Source organism: Schistocerca cancellata, chromosome 2 (assembly GCF_023864275.1).
Source record: "Schistocerca cancellata isolate TAMUIC-IGC-003103 chromosome 2, iqSchCanc2.1, whole genome shotgun sequence".
Taxonomy (NCBI): Eukaryota; Metazoa; Arthropoda; class Insecta; order Orthoptera; family Acrididae; genus Schistocerca; species Schistocerca cancellata.
The window spans coordinates 426,448,108-426,475,411 of record NC_064627.1 but is presented as its reverse complement, the minus strand read 5'-3'; the positions used below and the strand labels follow the sequence as shown (position 1 = coordinate 426,475,411).

The 27,304-nt window shown below is 39.7% G+C and overlaps 1 protein-coding gene across 3 annotated transcripts in view; it reads left to right on the top strand.

The window, feature by feature from the left end:
- The window catches only part of LOC126161890 (vitamin K-dependent gamma-carboxylase), an 80,844-nt gene that overhangs the window by 5,571 nt on the left and 47,969 nt on the right, over positions 1-27,304 (top strand). Inside the window, exons 2-3 of one of the 3 annotated variants that reach the window (XM_049918031.1) lie at positions 2,807-2,870; positions 21,881-22,046. In XM_049918031.1, the coding sequence (XP_049773988.1) occupies positions 2,807-2,870; positions 21,881-22,046 (230 nt within the window). Of the gene's footprint in view, positions 1-2,806; positions 2,871-11,920; positions 12,072-21,880; positions 22,047-27,304 lie in introns of all 3 variants that reach the window. The other 2 variants (XM_049918032.1, XM_049918030.1) reach the window with 2 other exon arrangements.

Genomic DNA, 27,304 nt, shown 5'->3' with positions numbered 1-27,304 from the left:
ACTGGCTTGTCCAACCCAGCCATTGAATGTTTTTTTTTTTTTTTAAATAGACTTCGATTTGTAGAGGTTCAATTTCTTTGATTTTTTTTAATCAATATTATTGGTTAAATCCCAGAACATAATTGCAGAGGGAGGCTATATTACACTGATTCATCTGTGAACTGCACATGTCAAACAACTGTGCAACATAGTTCCTCCAAGTTTAGATTTTACATTAACATCAAATGTCATTCTCTTTCTGAATTTTGTTCATATCTTAAAAGATACCCTCATCACATACACTTAAACAACAGTAAAATATAACATAGAGGCAGAAACAACTTAATTTGGATGATAAAACGGAATCTTCCACCATGAATTGGCAGAATCCATAACACTTTCAGGTGATAAAAGAATTATTCAATACAGAAAGGGATCATCAGCTTACAAGTTACTGGATCAGTGAAGTTGGAGCAAGGCTGACGTGCACAAATTATAATCAAGTCAGTATTATGGGATAGCGTTCCACAAACCAACACAAGGCATAGCAATTATGTGTAACTAGAAGGTTTCCTAGTGATAGTGTGAACAGTGATGTGAATACAGGGTGTACCAGGCAAACAGGGTGAATGGAGGTGCCATATGTAATGGTTCTTAACCACTGGCATTCTGAACATCAGTATGAGGTGTGATGCTCATACATCACTGTAAAAGTTCCACTAAAGCTCTCCATATTGTGGATCAGGACAGAAAGCATGGCTTGTGGTAATCCTTCTCATTACTGGGCAAGTGTCCTCTGAAGATTAGCAGTGATCTGTGGTGGCAGAACTAGGGCTCTGGCCCTACAAATTAGAGTACCTCATGCTTGTGTAATTGAATTTAAGTCTGATGTCCTCATGTTGCAGGAACAGAAAATCAGATGTTGTAATCCATCCAATGGAACACATGTCGATGCACAGCATGAGAAAGCTTCACATTCTGTTGCAGAATTTCATTCCTGTTATTCATCACAGTACTTTAAGGAAACATAAGCAGTGGCATTTATGCTGACATAATTTTATCCCAGGCAAGAAAACCATATTGGTCCCTTTCTGCAATCTTAAGACATATTGTAATGGGTTCTAGATGTGTCTAGACAAACATATGCAAAAATCACTCTTCAGGTCCAAATGTAACTCATGTGTGAATTTGACTTTACCCCACAAACAATGATGAAGATACCACATTTCCCAAGTCATGCTTTACTTTTGTGTGAGAGGAATGTATATAATAATCTTTTAAGTGAAGCTGAACGTTACACGACCTTCTATAAGGTGTCTTTGCAGGGCAGGTGATCGGCTGGTTAGACATTGTCAAGCACTTAAGGCAAATTAATAACTCTCATTTTGGATAGTAGTACAGAGTCAGCATTGTCTGTATTGCTGTTGAATGGGTCCTTCACCCTAAAACTTTCTCTACTGTGTCTCAAATACACGCAAAATTCATTGGCAGAATCATTATATCCAAGACCACTACCCACATGGATTTTTACAGGCACGCTAAGATCTGATATTGGCATGCCACTTACATTGTATGTTTCTGTGTCAACCTGCAATGGTTTAATCCATGAACTGTTGCCACAAAGCAGGTTTTTGTGCCTCTAAAATATCCCAAAATGTACTGAGAAAAGTGTACAAAACAGCAGAACCTCAAAATTTTATAAATTTTTAGTAGTACCTTTATTAATATGGACCAATTGGTGTGAAAAGGGAGATGTTTTATGTATAGGTGTTTGAATGGGAAAAAAATTCACCCCATGGATCAGGAGAAATGCGAGGTGAAAGAGACCTGGGACATAATACTGATCTAATACCTGTGAGTCCAGCTACAAGGTCATTTTGCATATGATTCTACTGAATATAGTGATGAGTTGATAAAAAATTTTGTGTTTTCTACATAATTTCAATTATCACATAAAACTTCATCATAGTATATGTTAAACAGAATTATGACGTGTTCTCTGGAACAATGACATAGCTGAAATACATTGAGATAGAGGTACAGTGTCAAACGTATTAAATAGGTTTTTTTTTAAATTTATTTCAAACTCTTGTACAGGGACTAAGTTACAGTCATGCAAAAGAAATATTGTGGTTTCAGAATATGTGATATGATAGTGCAATCTGTAAGATTTGCTGACAGTTTTGGGTTTCAGTTGACATCCTATACAGAATGCCTGTTATTAGCATCCAGAAAGCAGAAACAAAATCTGGAGTTCAGATTGCAAATGTGGAAAGATTGAAGCCTGAATATTTTGAAACAAGAAGGAAGGAGGATTTATTAATTATTACCCACAAATACAAAAATGAAGAAGGAATACTGTAGAAAGTTGTTGATAAAGAAACAAAGGAGGAAAGCAGAATATAAATAGAAGATGGAGTAAGAAATAATTTGAAAACGAATGAGGAAGCAAAAGGGGAGGTAACTGATGTAAATTGAGACACTAGTAGGTACGAAGAGCCAATTAAATATTAAAAGTTCAGTCTTTGTCTTTGGGGTTTAGAAGCACTGAGGCTACGAAGAAGTTTCAAGGGGCCCACACATTGAAGTAAATATCTGTGCACTTTGTGTTACATGGTTTTCTGATGTACACAATGTACAATGGTCATTCATTACAGGTTTACCAAATATTTTGTATTGTAGCTTATTTATTTATATTCACAACACCTGAATATACAAAAAAAGTGAAAGTCAATTAAAAATTTTAGATAAAACTTACAGTTTGGCTAGTTCTTTTTTGTTCTCACTAGCTCCCCTGCTTTCATAGCATTTGTTTTCCTTTTTGCAGATTGGAATACCTTATACTGGAAGGGTGTGTGGAGCATGTTTTATAAGGGAGTGGCCTTTCACAAGTAAGAACCATGGGGTAAGAGAGCATGATTAAGTGTGTTATAGGCATAAGGATATTGCAGTGGTTTTAATAGAAGGTGGTAGGGGAGCTGTGGGTGCAATTGGCAGGGATGATTTCATTCCAGACCATTATTTGAGGATGTCCTCCAATTGTCATCCTGGTTTCTTAACCAGTTACAGTCCAGGGTGGTATTGTACACAATATTTTTGTGGGATGTTATTTAACTAAGATGGAGCTGCTACAGACTTAGGTATTTGCTTGCACAGAAGTTCTTCTCAACAGTTTTGAGATTTGAAAGCACCCATAAGATTTATCTATTCACCATCAATTTTTCTCTTGGGTTTGATAGTAACAAGGTCACTATTATCTTCTTACCCAGAGTGAGTGCCTATTTAGTTTGATTGATTGACATGTTTGTTGATACATAATTATTCATTACTCAGATTCAGAAATTGGATGTGCTACTTCTCTACAACTCTGTGCATGGTATTAAACTGAATGGCTAAAAATCATGGATAGATTCTCATTTACAGTTATGCCTTCTATGATCCCTTAATGTCGTGGTTAGATGCAGCTTATAGCATGACACATCTGAGGGATCTGTTGTAGGCACCCCATCACAAATTCGTTGATTTTTAATGTGGGATGGAAGATGGTGCAAGGTGGAGGGTCATAGTATACTGTAGGCTATTTGGGATTACACAATAATTTGGGTTTCTGGGCTCAACAGTACATAATGGATTTTCAGTAGGCTATGGCAGAGATAATCTTTTCACGCGCATAAGCCACAGCAAAGGACAACTTCAGATGTCTGAGAAACAGGCATAGTCTCTCCTCCTCAGGGCCATACAGGGTGATCAATATTGGATGTACTGTTAGTCATATTACCACTGATTTAAATGTGGCCATGAACCTATTTCACCTAAGACTGTATGGAGACAAAAATGCATTTTGAGGGTATCAGCAGCTGATGACAGACTTCTTTCTCTTTGGTGACACTTATCACAGAGTTCGGCAACTGGCATAGACCTGTGAACATCGCCACGGGATCATGGGAGTGTGTTTGTGGGGTGTGTGATATGGCCCGCTGAATCTTGGTTTCAATTATACTGAGCTGAGGGACTTGCGAGAGTATGGTGTGTGCCCCACGGAGCTATGGATCTTGTGTCAACAAGTTTGTTTCCATATAGGAGATGGCTGAATTATGACTGTGTTGTATTCACACATTTGTAATTAGGCATTACAGCTCAGCTGTAGGGAATTACTTCTGGTGGCCCACATTAACTTCTCGCAATCCAACAAAAGTATGTCTGTTAGAGAAGTGTTGGTTGACTGTTTCTTATTTAAATACCGAGCGAGGTGGCGCAGTGGTTAGACACTGGACTTGTATTCGGGAGGACGACGGTTCAATCCTGTGTCCGGCCATCCTGATTTAGGTTTTCTGTGATTTCCCTAAATCGCTCCAGGCAAATGCCAGGATGGTCCCTTTCAAAGTGCACAGCCGACTTCTTTCTCCGTCCTTCCCTAATCCGATGAGACCGATGACCTCGCTGTCTGGTCTCCTTCCCCAAAACAACCAACCAATCTTATTTAATGTCTCTTAGATGTCGGGAAATACCTCCAGTGTTCTTCATACAGTGGATGAAATTTTCTTTTGCTGTTGCCACTGATCGGAAAAAATCACATTTTAAAAAAAAAATTCTAGATTGATAAAATGTTTGCTGACCTAGTATGGATCTCACCAATTTTCAAAATATATCTTTTTTGAGTAATTATTCAGAGTTTGCTGTTTTATTGTTAGATCCCAAGCACATAGACTCATTATTGTGAATACTGTATCTGTAGGACATGTTCCAAAGGCACATATACTTCCTGGTGCAATACTTGGCTGCACTTTTCCACAGCCATGACAGGTTTTTCAATTTTGGCTCTATGAGACCACACACTACTAAGACAAGTAAACTCTTATGATATAATTTTATATGTCGTAGAATCTTTACTCAACCCTAATAAGTTTGCTAAATATAAATATCACCCTCCTCCTTGTTGCACAATAAGTAATTTGAACCGCATATTCAGTCTAATTGAATATCCAGATAACTCACATTACTTTCTCTGCTTATATTTGATTTCTTTATTATGATCAAAGGACTGATTTCTAATTAACTCTTAGGTAAGAAAAGACAGATCACTGCTTACAGTAAAGCAGACACCTCAGGTTGCAGACAGGCACAATTAAAAGACATTTACATTTCGGGCCGAGATGCTGGAGTTGGTGTTCATGTGTGCATGAATGTGCTTGCTTGTGTGTGTGAACTGTGTGTCTCTCTCTTTTACTGATGGAGGCTGTGGCTGAAGGCTTTATGTAAGTGTCTTTTAATTGTGCTGGTCTGCAATGTGAGATCCATTGTTTGACTTTTAGGTAAGTGATTTTTTTTCTTCAGTGGAGCAAATGAAAATTTTGTTTATTCACATTGACCTGTAAACCTGTCCAAAACAGTTCTGATCTTGTCTTCCAATTTCATACTTTCTGCTAGTGGGAGTAGATAATCAGCTTAAGCTATTGCACCAAGATCTTAGCCATCATGCTGGTTATGTAAGGACCAACAGGGTAGCATTGTGATTAACACACTGGACATGCATTCGGGAGGACAGTGGTTCAAACTCGCATCTGGCCATCCTGATTTAGGTTTTCTTTGATTTCCCTTTATAATTTAAGGCAAATGCCAGGATGGTTCCTTCTCCATCCTTTCCTAATTCGTGCTTGTGCTCTGCCTCTAATGACATCATTGTCAACAGGATGTTAAATACTAATCTCCTCCTCCCTGCTCCTTTAATGGAAGGATATCACCAATAATTCCATATTTTATACCTAAAATATGTGCCTACATGCTGACCCTCAAGGACAACCCAAAGTTGAAGTTTTCAAAACTGATACACCTGTGGTTATAATAGCCTTGATAACCATCATACAGCAACCATGGACTAGCCTGTAAATGTGAGGGCAGTGGAGGTTATCAGAGATTGTCACAGACTCCTGGAAGATCATATCAGCCACAATTCAAAACATGTTTTTATAGGCTGCATACAAACAGTTCTGCTCCACATTTTGAACTTCTGTATGTTTATCAAATACAATGTGTGATTATGTGGGAGTCTGTCACTGAGAAGTTTTATGGTATTTTACCCATTATTCCAATTAAGCAGAATGGTCCTAGTCTGGTTCTTTCCTTGATATAATGATTTCTGTGCAGTTTTACAAATATTAAGCAATGTGCCTCTTTTAAGACCATTGTGAAGCTCATTTAGCATGAGAGCTAACTTATATTTAATGTGTAACATATTCTACTTTCTCCACTGCAAAAGATTTAACTCATAGGTCATACTTGTAATAATAGACTAAACTCTCCTTTATGTGATTTTACTTATTAGTGTCCTCTTGACTGTAATCTTTGAGGAGAAAAACACTTTTAAATAACTCAGTAATGCCTCACTAGATTCTAATTATTGTCCCTTTTCACTGTAGAACGAACTGTTGGAGATTTTTTTCCAGTGATAATTTTGTGATGAATTCCCAACAGTATTTAGTTGACCCTTTACAGAAAAATTTACTTTTAATTAATGTTACCCTCAACAGACCCACTTTGAATCTTATGTTTCAAGTCTCTGTATAGCTAAAGTCTGCAGCCTCTTTCTTCAGATGCAAAAACTTCAGTGACATTCAAAAACTTGTTGTAGAGAGTAATAGCAGTGAGAAGAATAATAATATTTCACTCTTGGATAGTCCCCATTGTCTGCAGCACCAGTCGTTCCAAACACTATACTTAGCAAAGTGACCAAATCATTAGGGTCCAACATTTATGGAGGGGGCTTCGGATCATCACCTGGCAATCCAGCTATACATCATTAAGGATCTGTCTAAATCACATAAGGCAAAAACTGAAGTCATTCTATGGAAAAAGAGATGAATGATTTCCTCATCCATGTGCAATCCAAATTTGTGCTTAGTATCTAGTGATATCATCACTGACAAAATGTTGAATTCTTATCTTCCTTTCAAATGTCAAGGATGAAAGTGACTCAACAGATAGTTGCCTCTCACAGTCCTCTTTACTTTAATTTGTAGTATGATGGTTACTCTGAAAATTTTGCTATCTCTTTATTCATTTTGTATATTGTTAAGTCTATGATCTGTTCTCAGACAGTGAAGTGCTTCATAAATTTTAGCACTATTGTGTTCCCTTGAGGATTCATATTCTTCCACCTTTGCACTAATATGTGGCTTCAAATCTTCAACAGCTCTTGTGTGGTCATGGTTGCTCAAGACTCTTGAAAGAATTCAGTATGCTGTTTGATTTGCTTAAGAACTATGTTTTTTTTCACATAACTAGTCAAGGTGAACTTCTGAAGATTCCATTTGTTTTGGTTTGAATCTATGAAGTCCACGTTGGTTATGTGGAATATTTACTTATTTTTGTCTGCATGGTACACTGAAAGAACTAAATACTTCAGTGAGGTTTTGAAATTCTTGAGGGATAGTATTCTCCAGACCATAAAAATTACCCCATACATATTACCATGGGTTGTAATTCACAGTATATCTGTAGCATTCCTATGCTGTTTGTGCTCCTTGAGTTGTACTAAATAGTCAACAACTTTGAGAGTTCACTTAGAAATAAGTGGGTATTGATTTGTTGAAGCTTGGAACTGGTTAGTGCCAGCAGTTTTTTGATACTATAAGATGTGAGCAAGCTTCAGTAAAATATTGTGAGTTTCTGATTAAGGTAATTTGGTTTAAACTGCCTGCATCATTACACTGGTAGAGTCCTCAACCTTCTGGATAGTTATATACCCAGAAATATTAAAGTAAAATGGTTGATTGTGGACAGCCTTCCAAACTTCGTTTAGGCTTGCAGGGATCTGGCTGGGTGGACAGCATAAATCCATTACTCTTGATGATGTTATGGATATTCATAATAAGAAGAAGTAACAATAAAACTTCCAAAGGTTTGGTTGGTGCATTGGTGAGTAAAAGCTCCCAGCCTCCCAAACAAGCAACTCTTGAAAACAAAAAAAAGCAGTAGGACACACATGGGCTAAAATATATTTATTGTTGTGAGAAAAGAAGTCGTTTGGAAAGGTATCCTATTCTATGGGCTTAGAGGTGACCACTGAAGCAATTAAACTGATGAAAAAGCTTCAGAATATATCTATTCCTAAATGCATAGAGGACTAGAGGAGATCACTGAAATCATTAAATTAATGAAAAAAAAGCTTCAGAATTCAACCCTTCTAACCCATATGGGTTTAGCAAACCAGACAAGTACAGTCCTTAAAAAACTAAAAGACTGCACAGGCCAGGGAAATTTCACAGCAAGGGGAATTTTATTAATAATGTTATAACAAGTAATAAAGAAACCTATAATAGCTATGCTTATTACTAATTTAAAGTCCCCCACTGCATTTTTCTGTCTGGATTGAAGGCTACTCTCAGGAACTACTTTACGGATTTTGATATAGTTTTCATGGATAGATATACTGTGTAGTGGCACTACCCAGTATTCGTGAAAAAGGTTTGTGTATATAACTTATCACCATGCCAGACAAATTGTCCAACTGTAGATGCTTAGTGTTACCCGCACAAACCCAGGGCAGGTCACTAGTGATTCCTGACCTTCTAAAATAGTGAGAGGATGGGGGTGCAGTGTCTGTAAGTACCTCCACAATTGACATAGTGCTGGACTAGCAGTCTGGAGTATATATTTGTCTCTGACTTTACTTTTAGAAACATGCTGTGACCAAAACATTGCAACAAACAGTCCAGTTCTGTTGATAATGTATCAACAGGAACCTAAATTCCACTCGTTTTTTCAAACAGAGGTAATTCAGGGAGTGCATCAAAATGATGCCTTTCGTTATGAAGGGCAGGCTGTTGAACTGAATGACAAACCTGACTAATAGAAACTTGTGTATTAGCTTCTTCATATTCACTACCATCGATTCTATCAGCAGTACAGATTTCACTCTGCAGCTCACGAGTCATCGTCGTCTTCTGAAAAATCGCCAATGTTGTCCGAAGATCATCAAGTTCTGAGCTATTGTTCAAGAGTTCTTCAATTTCTAAGTTAGACAAGCAACATCTGTTAGCCACATTCACTATTTATATGTTTTTACACATGGGAAGGACTCTCACAGTAGCACAGCATGGCAGCCAGCATAGAACAAAACAACGTTCAACAATACTCTGCGCGCGCGCACACACACACACACACACACACACACACACACACACACACACACACACACAGTTCACGTAACACTGGTACCATTCACGAGAGACTGGTGCACACTAGCCATCAACAATGCCCTTATGACAAGCCAAACAATTAGTCTCACCACTTACAAACATAAAACATGTGTTTAAATCACAAATAAATAAGTCGGAAGTGAAGAACGTATGACATATGTCCGACAGATTTTATGATTAAAACATAGTGAACGTATCTAGTATGCTGCTGGCTCCAATGTGTTAAGGTGTGGTTATCCACTGTGTGCCGAAGGAGAGAAATGTAACAAAGCTAAAGGTGACAAAACATACAACATCGTCCTGAAGTCAGAAAGGTATACAAACTCCTGCAATCAACATTCATTTCATCAGCTCTAAAACTGCTGTTCCCAAAAGCATATGTATTTCCATAGAGGCAGTCCACATATACAAGTTTTGCCTTCTATGTGTGCAAGTGTACCTGTCGGATAGCTTCTCTCAAAGCACTTTTGGCTTATTAAATGTGCCCAGTAAACTCTGGTTGATTCACATAAATAATTATAGCAATATGTTAACACATAGTCAGTAGTTGGGGCAGCACACATTCCTCTCTGAAAAGGAATATCATAAGAAGAAACGAATATAGACAGAATAAAGCACTGACAAGAAAACTACCGGCAGACTCTTTAGCCTTTCCTGTCCAACATAAATTTTGTACCAAGACACAGAGATTTTAAAGATCATCCTCATAAACAAAGGATCCTGGAATTCAAAAGCATGTTAATGGATTCAGAATACAAACTGGGGAACTGAGCAATATAATGCAAGATGAAACTGTTTGGATATGGCTTAAACACTCATATTCCGAGGCCTGCAACAACTGTACACCACGTGTGTAGACTTGTGTCTTTACAGACAGCATCCAAGGCACCCACTAAGAAGTTACTTTTGATATTTTAAGTTTTTCATCACACAGGATGTACCACACAGATCACATGAAAATGTGCACTTTGGAGATGATATATCTCATTCATAATTGACAGGCCTCAGTAATAATTTACTTCACGTGCACAATCATATTGATAGTCTAGCTGGTTTGTGGATTTGGTTCACTGTTATATCAAATTCGGCTAGTTTGGGTTGTTGGGCCATGTGTGGACATTTTGCACATCCAATACACCACCACTACATGTCAAAATGGATGGTGAATGTGAGTTGTTGTTTCATGCCTTGCAAATGAAGAAAATGAATGAGTGAACACTGTCATTGTAGACTAAATGTCACTATTTTCAGTACAAGAAACGCAGTGCAGTTTGGCAGGTGCAACAAGAGCCCTGTGTGCGAGATAGTGGTGTCACCTTGCTGCTTGTGCATAAATAAGGAATGCCTGTATTTTTTTAAGTCAAGCTCATGCTTCCAAATGCATTCAACTGTCAGAAAAAAATTAGAATGTGCTAGAACTTTAACACACTTCGTAAATCACATTTGAACTACATGCATATTATTTGCTAGTACGGGGGTATCTGTCTGGTTATCTCCTGATCTGCTCTCCAGTTTTAGCTAACAATGAAACATGTATAAAATGTATTCTAAGCTTCATGTACATGACAACAAGTTGTTGTCTCTGAATTGTGTGCATGCTATGGTCTCACTGTCAAACATACAGTACAAGAATGTGAGTGCAAGAGGACAGGTATTTTCACTTGTCATACGACAGTGTACATGATGATGTAATCTTTGCTTCTCAGTGTTATGTTATTGTAGGTAAAGTTGATTTTATTGCATGTAATTGACTTGAAGTAATAACTGCATGTATTTAACTGTGCTGTATTTTTAAACACCATGTATGCCATATGCTGAATAAATAAACTTATCATTAGTAAATTAAAATTTGAGTCTCATCTTTTTAGTCCACTGTTGTTACTTTTCGCCGCTTTTCTGAAAGTTGCGTCTGTCTCAACCAGTATTCAGAGTCACTTCTACTCCCCACCAACTACATATCCTCTTTCTTTTTCCTATTTCCCATCTGTCATTTGTGTTGTTGAAGAACTTCCACAAGGTATGACAAAGGTATAGGTTCAACCATATGATGTATTTTGTACCTATGTCAGCCCTGTTCCAGTTTTTATTATTTCATCAACTGGTAAGTGGAACAAAGGAATCCTACTGGTTTTTGATGCTTCATTTATGACAGGAGAGAGGGTCATAAGATTATTAATACTACAAAAGACTGGGAACTGTGAAGACATATCTGGTGGAAGCATTGGAAGGTGGCTCACAGACTGGATATTTGGGGTGAGTTACACAAAATTTTACAGAGAGTATCCTTAGCTTATTTCCTGGTGCAATCAGCACATTCTCTCACTTTTAATCTGCTTGGAAATTTTCTTATTGAAGCATATCTGCAGGAAGTGGGCATAGTCTATGAAGTCCTCCTTGGAATTATGCACTGCAAGAGCATTTTGTAGCATGGTTCATCATATATATTATCACTCCAGCATGTTGGTGTTTCTTGTTTGACATGGTTTGCATGAAAGTGTGTGATTTGTTGCTAACATATGCTGATTTTTACACATCAAATAAAGGTATGGAAACTTTCTAGAGTTCAGCAGTGCATTGAATGTCAGAATGACATAACAGGTTGTGCTCATAGTTAAATTATTACTATTTTAGTGTTTGATAAGGTGCTCATCTTTGATTTATTTCAAACAGTCTGTTAATATGAGGAAGTGACTGTGTGTGTGATATGCTTTATAGCACAATTTCAGACTTGTTTGTTACTACAGAAAGTGTTGAAGACCACCTTGAGTGACAACTGATACTGACAAGAGGGCAATGAAAATAGTGGCTTGTGGAAGTTTAGAGGATGTGGCTGTGGAATTACAGGAATTATGGTGAAGGACAGTGTTCATCTGAAGCATCATAAACCATACAGAGGTGACCAGATTATATTTCAGTTACTCAGTTTCAATACACATGTAACATGCATTAAGTTAGAAACAACAGCAAATTCTTCGAAGCCAAATGAGGAAGTGCAGTGATGAGGTACTGGACTTGAGATGGGATCATCTCAGCCTTTTCGATTTATTCTCATAGCTCTGTATGGACTCAATAAGTCTGAAGGATTCCATGGAGCAGTGTCGAAATTGAACCACTAGCTCTAACCCTAATTACTTCATTAATGGGGTTAAAAACTTTCACACATCAGGAGTGACCCAGTAACAATGTGGGCCATCGTAATGTGTCAGTCTTCAAGCTTTCTAGCCAGTATCTGTCTTACTAATGTTTTGTTTACCACCATAGACTCCCATATTATGCAATTGTCTATTTTGTTCCCTGGATCAATCAGATAGACACAAGATGCAGATAATAATCAGATCCTCAAAGGGCAGCTTATCATGAAAATACTTTAAAGACAGAAATTGCTATATGCAGCTTGGTCTGAATAGTTCAGGAAGGAAAGAATAGCTGTAGAAGAAAAAAAAAAGAATATGCTCGTAGAGGTTTTTTTCTCCACTAGGATGGCAGTTTTCAACTTTTGGTGAGTTGGATACAGTCTACTTTTGACCTGCCGGGAGGCTCACCACTATTTGGTGTGTGTGTGTGTGTGTGTGTGTGTGTGTGTGTGTGTGTGTGTGTGCACGCGTGTGCGCGTGCGTACACTTGGCTACCACGGGGCCCAGCCTTTGCAGTGCTACTTCCCTTTCTGCACTGCATATCTGTCCTCATGCTATCCATTTCCCCTCTCTTGGGATTGAGTCATGTGCCTTCATCAGAAAACCAAAGTTCTTGGTAAAACTGTGTATGGATTTGCCCTGTCCACACATCTTTCATTGTCTGTCCTTCCTTTTCTTACACTTCCTTCCCTTTGGTATTTGAGGTCTCTCTTTTTCCTTTTCTTCTTCTTCCTCCCTGTGCATTCCTGAAGGACAGCTCACGTGTTTTAGATGCATGAAAAGTGACTGGGAAATCCCATACAAGTAGGGCTCATACATACACTACACACTGGTAAAAGGCCAGACCCAGAGGGGGATGATTGACCGAGCTGGTACCTTCCTCTATGTCGATTGGTCCGTCTGTCTGGTGTATGGGAGGTGTGACCAGAGGTGTGGACAGTCACCTAACGCAGGTGAGCCCCACCTGAGGTGGGTCCCCAGCAGGAAGGAGTGGGCCGTCAGAGATGCTAGCAATCATGGGAGATTTCTCCGTGATGAGTTCCCTGTCTCTAGAACATAAATGGATTGAGATGAAAGAACCACTGGCTCTCGCAGCTGCACCTGGATACCTCATGGTGTTACACACAGAAGATGGCCACAGTTTCATGACAGTTAAATCATTGGTTATTCATAAGGGTGTAGATGCCATTGCTGGTCCTGTGAAGTTCTGCTCTCAGTTGCATCATGGGACCTTGCTTTTGGAGATGGATAGCATTTTATAGACACAGAAACTGCTCAATGCAACACTTTTCCACACCTATCCTGATAAAGTAGAGACCTACCACATTCTTGAGTTCTGTGATTGATGGCCTGGCGGAGGTGGAAATAATAGCCCATCTCACTGAGAAGGGAGTGACTGCAGTTCACCATGTTATGAATTAGTGCCAAACCACATTTTATTCCTCACATTTGACCATGTGGTACTTCTACCAAAAACTAAGGCTGGCTTCGAAGCTATTATTGTCAGATCATATATCTCGAATCCCAGACATTGCTATAAATATCAGCACTACAACCATACCTGTGAAGCTCATGAAAATGGAGACAAATGCGTAACCTGTGGCAGGGACGCTCATGAGGGTGAGTTTCCATCTCCATCCCCACACTGTATCAACTGCAAGGGTGATTATGCTGCTTCCTCTTGTGACTGTCCAACCTACCCAGTGAGAGAGCCATTCTGGAGATCTGGGTTAAGGGGAAAGGTTCCTATTCACATTGCTCGGAAAATGTTGGCACATGAAAAATTGCATTTTCGCGCATGGCTTTTAGGAGGACCAACATGTAAATGATAAGAGACACAGGAAGTGACAACAATGTTACACATCTGAGAACCCGATGGTTGAGTTATAGGTGAGAAAAAAATGAACTGATCATAAATAAGTAAATGAACCCAAAGCATCAAACCAGTTCAAAGAAAGGTGATTTTATTTAACCTTAGAATAAAACTACCTTCTGTTGCAATTGATTGGCTGCCTTGGATTCATTTCCTGGTCTCTGACCATTGCTGTAGTGCAGCCATGTACAAAAATACTGACCATAAATATTTTTAATGGACTGAAGAATGAAAAGAAGGGAAGTTGGAAAGTTACCTGTATTTTTATTTCTGTATTAGGATTATACAGAGTGTCACTATTGTGATGGGGCACATTCTTTCAGTGTATATAGAAAAATCACAAGACTAGAATGTAAAATTCATAATCCACACATAGGCACACCCCAGTGAAATGTAGCAAACCAAAATTGTTGCTAACAGTACAAAGTAACATCACATGTCAACCAATCACTAGCAGAGTTGGCAGGTCTGTTAAAAATATGTAGAGGTACACAATTAAAGACTGCTGATGAAGATCATGACTACAGGTATTTATCAATGTTTCAAACAGAAATCAAGTCAATGTTTACTGAAATAGTTTGTATTGAACCTAACCTAGGATAGATTGAGAATTCTGATAAAAATCTTTATTCAATGGAAATTTCTTCTTTCCAAGGTATACTTTGAAAGAAAACAGTACTGATCATATGAGTCAGATGTTGGGTATTAGGTCTACAGAGAGCTATTTCAAAAACAATTTAGTCATCTCAGTGGCTGACATGCCAAGCTCAGTTTTGAAATATTCTTACTCAAATAATTTTAGCCCAAACAAAAGAAACACAAGATCTGTTCAAACACAGTTTCTTCATACCAAGAACTTAATTCTAGATATTGTGTGTCTTTTGATAAAAGGTGCTTAATTTATCTGTTCATTTGTTCAGAAGAAACTTCATTTGGTCGTCAGGAATGTGCTAAATTAGCCCTGTTCTTATGACAACATTTATATACATTTACCTGTTAATAAACTGTCTTGAATGCTAGTGCAGATTAACTATGAACTGCCTTCAATGTAGTTTGTACCTGCCTGCCATCTACTTTCTTGGAATAAAAGTGTCACATCACTGCAAAATTACTGTCTTTCTGCTAAGTAACTGGCACCAATCATATATAACAGCTGCCGATAAAGAACTGTACATCACATTTAATCAAAATTTTGAAGGAAAAAAAAACTGTTTTAAGTATCACGCTTAACAACAGTCATGCTGTATGACTAAATTTCCCAGCCACGTACGTTTATTCTTGTGTGTACTATTCACCTATTTTACTAAAGATGGTGTACTAACAGCTGAAATAGCCATATTTTCATATAGAAATGGCACACAAGTCCAAATCCAAAGCAGGGTCATCAATCAAGTGCTGAACTGAAAGTATGTTTATTATGAATGCCAATGTACAGCCAGACAGAAATGACATCCTGATGCAGAGTGCAGCTGTTTGTATAAACACTGAATATTCCAGAAAATGCAAGCATTACAAATATATTTCAAGAACCTTTGAAAAATTCTAAATAGCAAATAACTGCTGGTGGCTGGGTTTGAACTGGTGACCCACAGCACACTAGCCAGTGATGGTAACATTTACGCCACACTGTAGCATCACAGCACATGGCATTGTTCCACCCTGGATGCAGATCTTTTCAGTGGTTCTGGCAGTGTTGGCAGATCCTTGTGTTCTGTTCCTGTCATTACATCCTTTTTAGTATGATGAGTATTAAAGCTTCACAGTCTCAAGTGGGTCTTCTAAACTCCGATCATCGCTCTGAGCCTCTAGACTGTCTTCATATGGAGTATATGGATGATGTCTCTGTGCTTTCGTCTTTTTATGATGGGTCATAATCCTCAACTTCATATGTGATGGTCAACAGGCAATGAAGTACATGGCTCAAAGTAGCACTTCAGTGACATTTTTGGTAGTCCCACTTTCCCCACAGCATAAAAATCCATACTAAGTCTCCTAGGCTCTATCTCCCTGACCAATGCTTGGTGTTATAGTGCTCTCAGTCTTTCTCCAGGGCGTGCAACGTTCCTATGCAAGCCAGCTGTCTTGCTTCTTTGGTCTTGGTGATGAGCTGTTTAGTTAGTCATCTGGACTGTTGTCTGATTAAAAAGGGAGCAGTGTATCCATTGTTGTTATGGCATCATGACCATAGAACAGAAATAATGGTGTGTAGCGGTTAGTGTCTTGCTTTTCTGCGTTGGATGCGTATCTGCCAGTGTTTTATTAAAGCATTGTGTAAAGCATTGTGTGAGGCAATTTGTCTATGAATTGTAGGCAGTTGTCATCCTGTGGATGATGTTGCAATGTGAAATTACCTGTGATATTAGTTTTGACTGGAAAACTTTTTCATGATCACTGATCATTACATGAGGTGCTCTGTACTTCGCCATGACATCTTCTACAAGGAACTTTCAATTTTCAGAGCTCCAGCAGTAAGCGCAGCTTTGATGACAGCATAGGAGGTGAGACAGTCAGCACAGACTACTACCTGTTGTGGATTGGCAAGAGAGCCAACCCTGTACGAGAGGAAGCCGAAAGGCACGCATTTTAGCTCACGCAGGCTGGCGTGAGGTCTGGAACAGGTCAAGGAAATTAGACTAGCAAAAAAGGACGTAGCTTTGGAATACTTAATCCATAAATGGTGAACATCGCTCTTGACAGTACATGTTTTACAGCATCAATAGTAACTGGTAATGGCGCCTTGCTAGGTCGTAGCAAATGACGTAGCTGAAGGCTATGCTAACTATCGTCTCGGCAAATGAGAGCGTATTTTGTCAGTGGACCATCGCTAGCAAAGTCGGCTGTACCACTGGGGCGAGTGCTAGGAAGTGTCTCTAGACCTGCCGTGTGGCGGCGCTCGGTCTGCAATCACTGATAGTGGCGACACGCGGGTCCAACGTATATTAACGGACCGCGGCCGATTTAAAGGCTACCAACTAGCAAGTGTGGTGTCTGGCTGTGACACCACACTACCCATCAATTATCATTTGTCAACTTTAGAAACATCCCTGAGAGGTCAATTCCAGTTCAGTGGGATGATGCTGCTGCAGGCAGGGTAGGAGATAATCATGGCATGTGCTTTCATTATTGGCATTTCTTACAGTGGCTCATATAGTATGTAATGGACTGGTAGAGACCTGGCCAGTGATATCTGCATATGATTTTGTCTAGAGTCTTCACAAATTCCAGGTGACTAGATGTTGGAGCGTCATGAAAATACTAAGCCAAAAATGAGCTAGGGTCATGAACAGCTATTTCCACACCATCAAGTCATAGTCTCACAATGTTCCGTTTATCATCTGGAATCCTCTTTTGGTGAGTTCCTCATTCTCCAGGATTCTGTGGTTTTCAGAAATGCTGGATCTTCCCTCTGTTCAGCAGCAATGTGATTTCATGTGGTGATGATTGAGATTTTATCCATGCTGCTGTGTTCTGCCAAAGGATTTCTTGAAAGGCAGTCAGTGCCCTCAGCGTTTGCATTCATTTTTGTATGCTATTGTGATGTTGTACTCCTGAAGCATCATTGCCATCTCACCAGTTGACCCGACAGATCTTTCAGGCTAGCCAGCCAGCTTACGGAATGGTCATCCAACACAACAGTGAATGGTTTGCCAAATAAATTCTGCTAGAACTTGTTGGTGACCCAAACAACTGCAAAGCACTTCTTCTAAGCTGTAAAGCAGTTATTCTCAGACTTAAAAAGTACTCTTGATAAATAAGCTATCACCTTTTCAGCATCTTCCCAGACCTACTAGAACTGCCCCTGCTCCAAAACCACTATTGTCTTTGATAAGTTCTGTATTGGCATTCTCGTCATACAATGCCAGAACTGGAAAAGATGTTAGCACCTTCTTAAGGATAAGGAAAGATCTTTCTTGTGCCTCATTCCAGGAAAACCTCTGAAGATGTCTATTATACCGCAAAGCCAACTAAAGTAAGGTTTAGGAAGTCTATTTACTGTTACCTTAATGTTAAAGCCAAATATGACCCCAGTTATACCACTTTTAATTATTTTTCCAGGATTTGTACTTTGAGTTTGCTGAATATATTCTAAGTGGCTAAAATAGTTCAATCTCAATTCCTCTAGTGCATTTTAGTAAACATTAAGTTTGTTTTTCATATTATGTTAATGTAAGAAGTGCATGTCTGAAAGAGAAGCTTTTCTTTCATACTAAGCTGTCTTCGTACTATGTTGCATACCAGTACAATGTGGTTTTTAATATCCACTGAGCCGTATTTCTTTCCTATTTCATTTAATGTTTGCCTTAAATTTAGAATGCCTCAAGTCCTTAGCACACATTTCCACACATCATCAGCCACTAAGTCTTTGTCCTCTTTCAAAATTTTTCTGGAGTGTGTAAACTACTGGTCAGATTTACAGAAATGTTGTAACACACTCGAGGTTTCCAAATGAATGTTTAGTAACTTTTTACACAATCTGCAATGTGAGACACCTACTAATTTATTTGAAGTTGCTTTATAAACACATGACAACATTTCCCCTGCTGGGCTTGGGCTCCATTTCGTGACTGGTACGTATTTCCTAGTTCGTAATTTCTCCTCAGTTGCCTTTAAGTTTGGTTTGTTTGTTTTGGTGCTCCCATTATTATGATAAATGAACTGCAGTGAAACTACCTGTGCAAACATATACCTGGCTAGTCTTGTCGCATTGATAGCACAACCTGTTGTTAGGTGCAGCAGGCTGAACTGGTCCCATGAAGCTTCCATAGGCTTGTGGAAACCCAAGCTGATCTGCTTTAACCACTGTGCTTCAGTACACCAGTACTCTTGTGTCTCCATGGCGGCTGTTTAAGTTTCTTTAAAGGTTGCAATTGAGATGGGCAGGCAGGCTTGAAAGAGAATTTTTCCACCTGTACATCAAAGCATGATGGCCATAGATGGACATCTTTCTTTGTGATTTTGTCACATGATTGGTAGTTGATAAAGAAATACCATATGCCATCCTTCTTCACAAGGACTACCGAAGAGGATCAAGGACTTTGTGAAGGTTAAATGATGTCATCTAGCAGCATCTTCTCCACATCTTCCAGTATTACCCATCATTCAGCTGACAAAACTTTATATGATCACTGGATAATTGGTGGATGATCCCCAGTGTTGGTATTGTGTTTTATTATGGGCTGTCTTTTCTCCACTATGGACTATGAACGCATCAAAAAATTGACGTGTCATTGCTATTGCTCACCTCTGTTGGCAGTTTGATAGTAGCTTCATCACCTGTGTTCCCTGTTGTGGTAATGGAGTATGAGTTTTCATCAGTGACACTAAGCTTTCTTTCCTGGATTGGTTCGGCGGTCCCTCTGCAGATACTTTTAGAGGTGAATTGACAGTTAATGATTCAAAGTTCTACTTGCCCACCCACAATGCTTGCCCACCCACTGACATACAGATTTCTTGAGTGAACCTACGTAGCCTTTTGTAATCAACCAATCAAAAAAAGGTTCACAGTTTAACAGTGTGTTCCAATTGATAACTGGAACTCATCTCAATGATGGTAGCAGGATATCAATGTTTTCATCATCAAACAACCACATGTTGTTACATGTGTTTGTTGGAATAGCTTCATCACTCTAGAGCTCTGATCTTTGTGATGCCTGCAAGAAGTTGCATCCAAGAATAACCACAACTACTTTCTGTTAAAACAACAAATTCGAAGGGTCATGTTGTGTCATTGATAGTTTTTCTTGCAATGCGTGTTCATGTCACCTGGACTTTTCCCATTTACAACCTTCTACACAATTCCTTTTGCATCATGGACCAATGCCTTCTTTAGATGACAGTGATAAGTGCTTGATATTACAGAAAAAGAAGCCCCTGAGTCAACTGGCACCCAGACTGCTTGGCCTTCATTGAGCATTCCTGTCATCCACGGAGGATTTTCAAGGGGCTACACTTCCATAGATGTGATCTTGCTTAGTTTTCCTGAGCTTGGCGGCTAGGTGAGCAGCAGGTACGCTTAACAGCTATGGCATATACGTGAGTAACCTCATTCATGGTGTAGTGATGAGTGTAGGCTCACAGGTTGACTATAATCATCTGCAGTGGACTGGCGTGAATAGAACTTATGTAATAGTTGATATCTTACAGCATAATAGTTGTCGAACATTAGTTAGTAGCGCACAACAGCTGGGTTGTCATTTGACCATACTTGGCAGAGTCCATTCATCATCATGCATTCGACTGGAGGTGGAGTTTAATACCAAAGATCAATAACACCTCTTCTCATCATTCTCTATTATTTCCACCATATTCTTTCATCCATCTCTCTCCCATTGCATTTCCTTGATGCACTGGCACCACATGATGAATTATTCTGTGTTGTGATATTCTTTACCAGATGAGCTTGGTATATGAATGTTGCAACTCCTTTCATCAAACGTAAGGTTTTGTTCGCTTCTGTCATATTTGGATTCATAATGTTGCTAAGGGCCAAAACATTCTGTATGTATGACTGTCATTTTGCCATGACATTGAGCCCTGTTCTTCAGTTATTTTCTGCTAAGCGAAATTGCTATTGATTATTGCCAAATGCTTTCTTCAGTTTGGTCTGGACTTTATCTCAGGTCTCTTCATCATTCTCAAACCACTGCTGGACTGTGTCCTCCAAGTGAAAGTACACATTTGCCAAACATATCATGTCATCCCATCTGTTTTACTTGGTGATTTGGTCAAATCTTTTCAGCCATGTCATCAGATTTTGACCAGCACCTACAGACAACACTGATGGATGCCTAATGTGCAGCTGACTTGCTACTGGCTTGGAATCCATTGGTTTTCTGAATATATGGTCCATGGGAATGGTGTATTTGCTTGTACTCTGGTTCCTGTCCATGTATGTGACAGCTTTTACATTTCTTAATTGGAGTCACTGTGATGTAGATGTTTTAAAGTGCCCAGTGCCTCCACCAAACATTGAAACCAGACTCAAGTTCAGTTCCAAAGTAGGGTCATTAATGAAGTACAATACTTAGCACTGAAAGCATGTTTATTATGAACACTAGCATACAGCTGCAACAGAAATTACTTCCTGATGGAGAGTGCAGCTATTAAACAAACATAAAATATTCTGGAGTATACAAACATTATACACATAAGATATTTCTAGAACATTCCAGAAATTATAACTTCTACATAACAAATAATTGTTGGTATTCAGTTTTGAACTGACAACCTGCAGCATGCGAATCAGTAACACTAACCACCATACCATATTGCTAGCACCACAACTTGCAGCAACATATAGTTTAAAGTTAATCCGTTGCCACAGTTGTGAGAAACCAACAATAAATATTAAACAATTGCATTCTCTTAATTAGTGTTGCCTGTAATCTGCATGTAGTATTTCAGGTTTGTCAGACTCAATACAGGAGAACTTACTGTAATACTTACATGTGTGCTTCAGAGCTGGTAAGATACTAATTATGACAGTTGTCGTGCAGTCTCGTACTGGTTGTCCAAAAAGTAGAACCACCTTCTCCAGGCTGTTGGCAGCTACTTTTATAATGAATGTGTGTAGTATTTCAAGACAGAGTCCTTAGTGTATTGTATTACTTTTATGCATCTATATCACCACAGAAATATCCTGTTTTCTCAACCCATTTTTACTCATGCTAATGCAAAACACAAATTTACTTTTTCAGGAGCCTTTGGAATTATGCTTGGATTTCATTTTAAGAAGAGTTGTGTTGCATTTATTCTTCCATACTTTTACATATTTCTGTTGGACAAAGCAACTTGGAACAACCACACATACCTGTATGGGCTCATTGCTTTATTACTCTTAGGGTCAAATGCAAACCATTATTGGTAAGGAAAAGTTTATTTCCATGTTCATTGTATTACAAAAATATATTGTGCATACATGTTTAATTATTTGCCAAGGTTCGTTATAACTGTATGTAATTATTTTTTTTTAACAAAAATAGTTTTCAAAACTGGAAATATGAGTTTGGCTATCATATTACAGTGCATGTAAGTCATCTGAAGCTTTGTCTCAAAATTTGCTCAACATATACAGTTTCTGGTAAAATGTCAGAAACATGGAAAAAAAACCTATTAAATTTTATATTTAAATTCATTGTTGTTATTATAGAGGCAGAATTATAGTATTGTTGAACTTAAGTGGCAGAATAAAAAGTTGTGTACTGCCAGTCAAATAGCAGTTGAACAATAACAGAACATATTTAGCTTCTGAGTATGGTGAAATCTTCAGGTAATGATATTCAAGTAAATATTTCATTTTTTCAAGGCATCTTGCCATAAAAACTTCTATATTGTCTTTTCACGTAGAGTAACAAATTGTAGAATGTATGTGTTTCAATTTGCAACTTTTTTCATTTTTTTAGTCTTGTATTGACATTAAATTTATTGTGCTTACACATTAATTTGACCTGGACTTGGTATCAATGTTGGGCATAAACTCAGAACTGAGTCCTGCTATCAACCACCGGACTCACTCTCAGACATAACCAAAAACTGAGAGAAGTACGCATTATTCCCCAATTATACAGTCACCATTGGAGCAGATTTAAATCATCTAACTATTGATAGTTTTTGAGTGGTGTTCATGATAAGACACCAAGAGAAACAATGCTGAAAGATTTCTTTTGAAAGCTACTTAAAATAGAGATAATTAAGATAAAATTCATGACAAATATATTACATCAAATGACTAGAAATAGATCTGATCTCATTCATGATATCCAAAACAAAAATGGTACCAGCAAGCATGGTGCATTTGTAGCAACAATCATTATCAAATTACAAAGGTCAGAGAAATAAAAAGATTTACATGTTCAGTGAACTAGATAAAGATGAAGCAGTGTTGTGTTTCAGGCAGGTACATTCAACTCTGCCTAGGGACTTTAAAGGAATTGTGGATGAATTTTAAAAGAATAGCTGACCAAGCATTGAATAGATGTATACCTCATAGAACATGTTATAATGGGGAGACCTCCCATGATACACAGTCTCTAAAGAAACTTTCCCCAGACACTCTTTGTAAAAGAAAGCAGAGGGCTATATTTAGAGGAATTCTAAATGAGAAACATTTTACTGTGAAACAGCTATACGTGAAGCCTTCGGTGACTACTGTGGAGTAATGTTTTTGACAACCTCTCAAAAAACCGAAAGAAATTCTGATTGTACATTAAGGCTGATAGTGACACAGTTAATGTACAGACACCCATGCATGACACAGGAACTGAGATTGATGCTAGCAAATGAGAAGCAGAAATGCTAAACTCTTGTTTCAGCTGTTCCTTTTGTAAAGAAAGATCCAGAAATACTACTGCAGCCTAATCCTCACACTACTGAAAAATTTAGTGATGTAGCTATTAAGTGTCATTGGGCTCAAGGAACAGCTGAAGTCTCTAAAACTGAACAAGGCCCCAGGGCCTAATTGAATCCCTATCGGATTCTGTAGAGAATTTGAAGCTGAGTTGGCCCCTCTCATAACCATAATGTGCCGTATATTTCTCAAACAAAAAACTGTGCTTAGTGGTTAGAAAAAAGCACAATTCACACCCACTTACAACTAAGGCAGCAGAAGTGATCCAGATAGCTACCATCCAGTGTCACTGACCCCCATTATTTGTAGACTCTTAGATCAAATTCTGAGCTCAAACATAATGATGTATTACAAACAGAAGACCTTCGTGCCAACCAGTTTGGATTTTGAAAAAAAAACAGTTATCCGAAACAAACCTCATGCTTTACTGGCATGAAATCCCCAAAGCCAAGGAACAAGGAAATCAGGTTGATGCAATACTTCTTGACATCTGAAAATCATTTGACTCAGTTTCACACCAGTGCTTATTGACAGAAGAGCAATTATACGGCATATCAGTTGTCATAAGGATTTCTTGATAGGGAAGACACAGCATAGAACCTGTACCAAATTGGTCTAAGATGAGTATTGGCAGTATAGAAAGAAGGGCAGCACAAATGGTTTGTTCAACACAGAGTAGAGTGTCATAGAAATTCTGAAAAAGCTGAATGGCAGGTGCTTGAAGACTGACATCAGCTAACTCATGTTTCAGAAATGATTATTAAGTGAGGGATCTTCAAATGCCGAAAAATTAGTATTGCACCAATACTGTACTTTATCAGTGACCTGTGCTATTTTATTTTGACTCCAGTGGTGACGTGCTGAAGTATTGTGCATGAACTATACAATCCTGGCTGCCCAGCACTAAATCTCTTTGGTGTCTTCTGTCATGCTTCCTTGTCAAGGATCCAAAACATTGTAGTAATACCCTAAAATTGGTCACACTAGCATCTTGTATGCCCTATCTTATACTGTATAATGTACTGAGTTCTGTCAATAAAAAAATCTTCAATATAAATCAGATATTTGTGAAGATACTGATGTCTTAATTAAAAGTTGACAATGCGACAATCTAACATCAAATGAAATTGTTCTCTCAGTCTGTGCATATGATGTTTACCCCACAATATTCCTTCATGTAAGCTCTTCTACATCCTCAGGAGGAAAATAGCTACATGTAGTAACTGCTATTGCCTGATCACATGATTCATATTTATAACTGTACTTTGCATGAGCAGTCATATTACAGCTGCGCACTTTGACATATGCTTAGACTGCCAGACACATACACTCCTGGAAATTGAAATAAGAACACCGTGAATTCATTGTCCCAGGAAGGGGAAACTTTATTGACACATTCCTGGGGTCAGATACATCACATGATCACACTGACAGAACCACAGGCACATAGACACAGGCAACAGAGCATGCACAATGTCGGCACTAGTACAGTGTATATCCACCTTTCGCAGCAATGCAGGCTGCTATTCTCCCATGGAGACGATCGTAGAGATGCTGGATGTAGTCCTGTGGAACGGCTTGCCATGCCATTTCCACCTGGCGCCTCAGTTGGACCAGCGTTCGTGCTGGACGTGCAGACCGCGTGAGACGACGCTTCATCCAGTCCCAGACATGCTCAATGGGGGACAGATCCGGAGATCTTGCTGGCCAGGGTAGTTGACTTACACCTTCTAGAGCACGTTGGGTGGCACGGGATACATGCGGACGTGCATTGTCCTGTTGGAACAGCAAGTTCCCTTGCCGGTCTAGGAATGGTAGAACGATGGGTTTGATGACGGTTTGGATGTACCGTGCACTATTCAGTGTCCCCTCGACGATCACCAGTGGTGTGCGGCCAGTGTAGGAGATCGCTCCCCACACCATGATGCCGGGTGTTGGCCCTGTGTGCCTCGGTCGTATGCAGTCCTGATTGTGGCGCTCACCTGCACGGCGCCAAACACGCATACGACCATCATTGGCACCAAGGCAGAAGCGGCTCTCATCGCTGAAGACGACACGTCTCCATTCGTCCCTCCATTCACGCTTGTCGCGACACCACTGGAGGCGGGCTGCACGATGTTGGGGCGTGAGCGGAAGACGGCCTAACGGTGTGCGGGACCGTAGCCCAGCTTCATGGAGACGGTTGCGAATGGTCCTCGCCGATACCCCAGTAGCAACAGTGTCCCTAATTTGCTGGGAAGTGGCGGTGCGGTCCCCTACGGCACTGCGTAGGATCCTACAGTCTTGGCGTGCATCCGTGCGTTGCTGCGGTCCGGTCCCAGGTCGACGGGCACGTGCACCTTCCGCCGACCACTGGCGACAACATCGATGTACTGTGGAGACCTCACGCCCCACGTGTTGAGCAATTCGGCGGTACGTCCACCCGGCCTCCCGCATGCCCACTATACGCCCTCGCTCAAAGTCCGTCAACTGCACATACGGTTCACGTCCACGCTGTCGCGGCATGCTACCAGTGTTAAAGACTGCGATGGAGCTCCGTATGCCACGGCAAACTGGCTGACACTGACGGCGGCGGTGCACAAATGCTGCGCAGCTAGCGCCATTCGACGGCCAACACCGCGGTTCCTGGTGTGTCCGCTGTGCCGTGCGTGTGATCAGCCCTCTCGCAGTGTCCGGAGCAAGTATGGTGGGTCTGACACACCGGTGTCAATGTGTTCTTTTTTCCATTTCCAGGAGTGTAGTTCAAACGATGACCTCCTTAATGCTGACACACTGCTTTCTTAGAGTTGTACACAATGAAATCTACTCAATTATCAAATTCTTAGGAATTGAGAGCTGTGAAATGTATTATCCATAAATGACAAAAAACTGAATGTAGGCTTTCCCGGTGTATACTGCTGATGAAATCTTCTAGGGCTTCCATCTGGGTAGCTGCGTCGAAAATCCGCGACGTTTCGATGAGTGTCATTCTCATCATCTTCTGGCGAAGTGTCGATGGACCGCGGCTGTCCTCCATATATAGCTGGTCAGCAGCGCACGGTGGCCGTCCCTCCCCACCCCTCCTACTGGCACTGGGCTGATGGTGGGGGGCAGGAGGGGAAGCCGTGCGGGGCTGGCCGCCTGCCACATTAGTCTAGCTGAGAATCGCGCGACCATGCTGAGCTCTCCGCGATTCTAAGCTAGACTAATGCGGTAGGCGGCTGGCGTCGCCCGCCCCCACGCGGCTTCCCTCCCACCACCGGTCCAGCGACGGTAGGAGGCATGGGGAGGGATGGCTGCCGTGCGCCACTGACCAGCTATATATAGAAGATGGCTGCGGTCCATTAACACTTCGCCAGAAGATGATGAGAATGACACTCATTGAAACATCGCGGATTTTCGACGCACCTACCTGGGTGGAAGCTAGAGAAGATTTCATCGACAAAAAATCTCCCTGTGAAGGTTATAGAAACATTGTACTTACTGTGATTGTGCTTCTAAGTGATTATTGTATATAACTGCTTCCTGCCTTTATTGTAAACTTTGACGTAGCTATTTGTATGGAAGTACTGAAATGCCAATAAATGTTCTATTCTGTCTTCAGGTTAAAGAAAAAATGCCACGCTTGGAAGTCAGCATGTGATCCCTCATCCAGATTCAAGACAAAAGTTTACCTAGCAAAATCAGATTGTGGTGCATTTTAAAAACACGTGTATGAAAGTAGGGAGCTAGCAACACTGACACATCATGCAATGCATCGGAATGTACGGAGGAATGCGTATCATGCCGCACCACC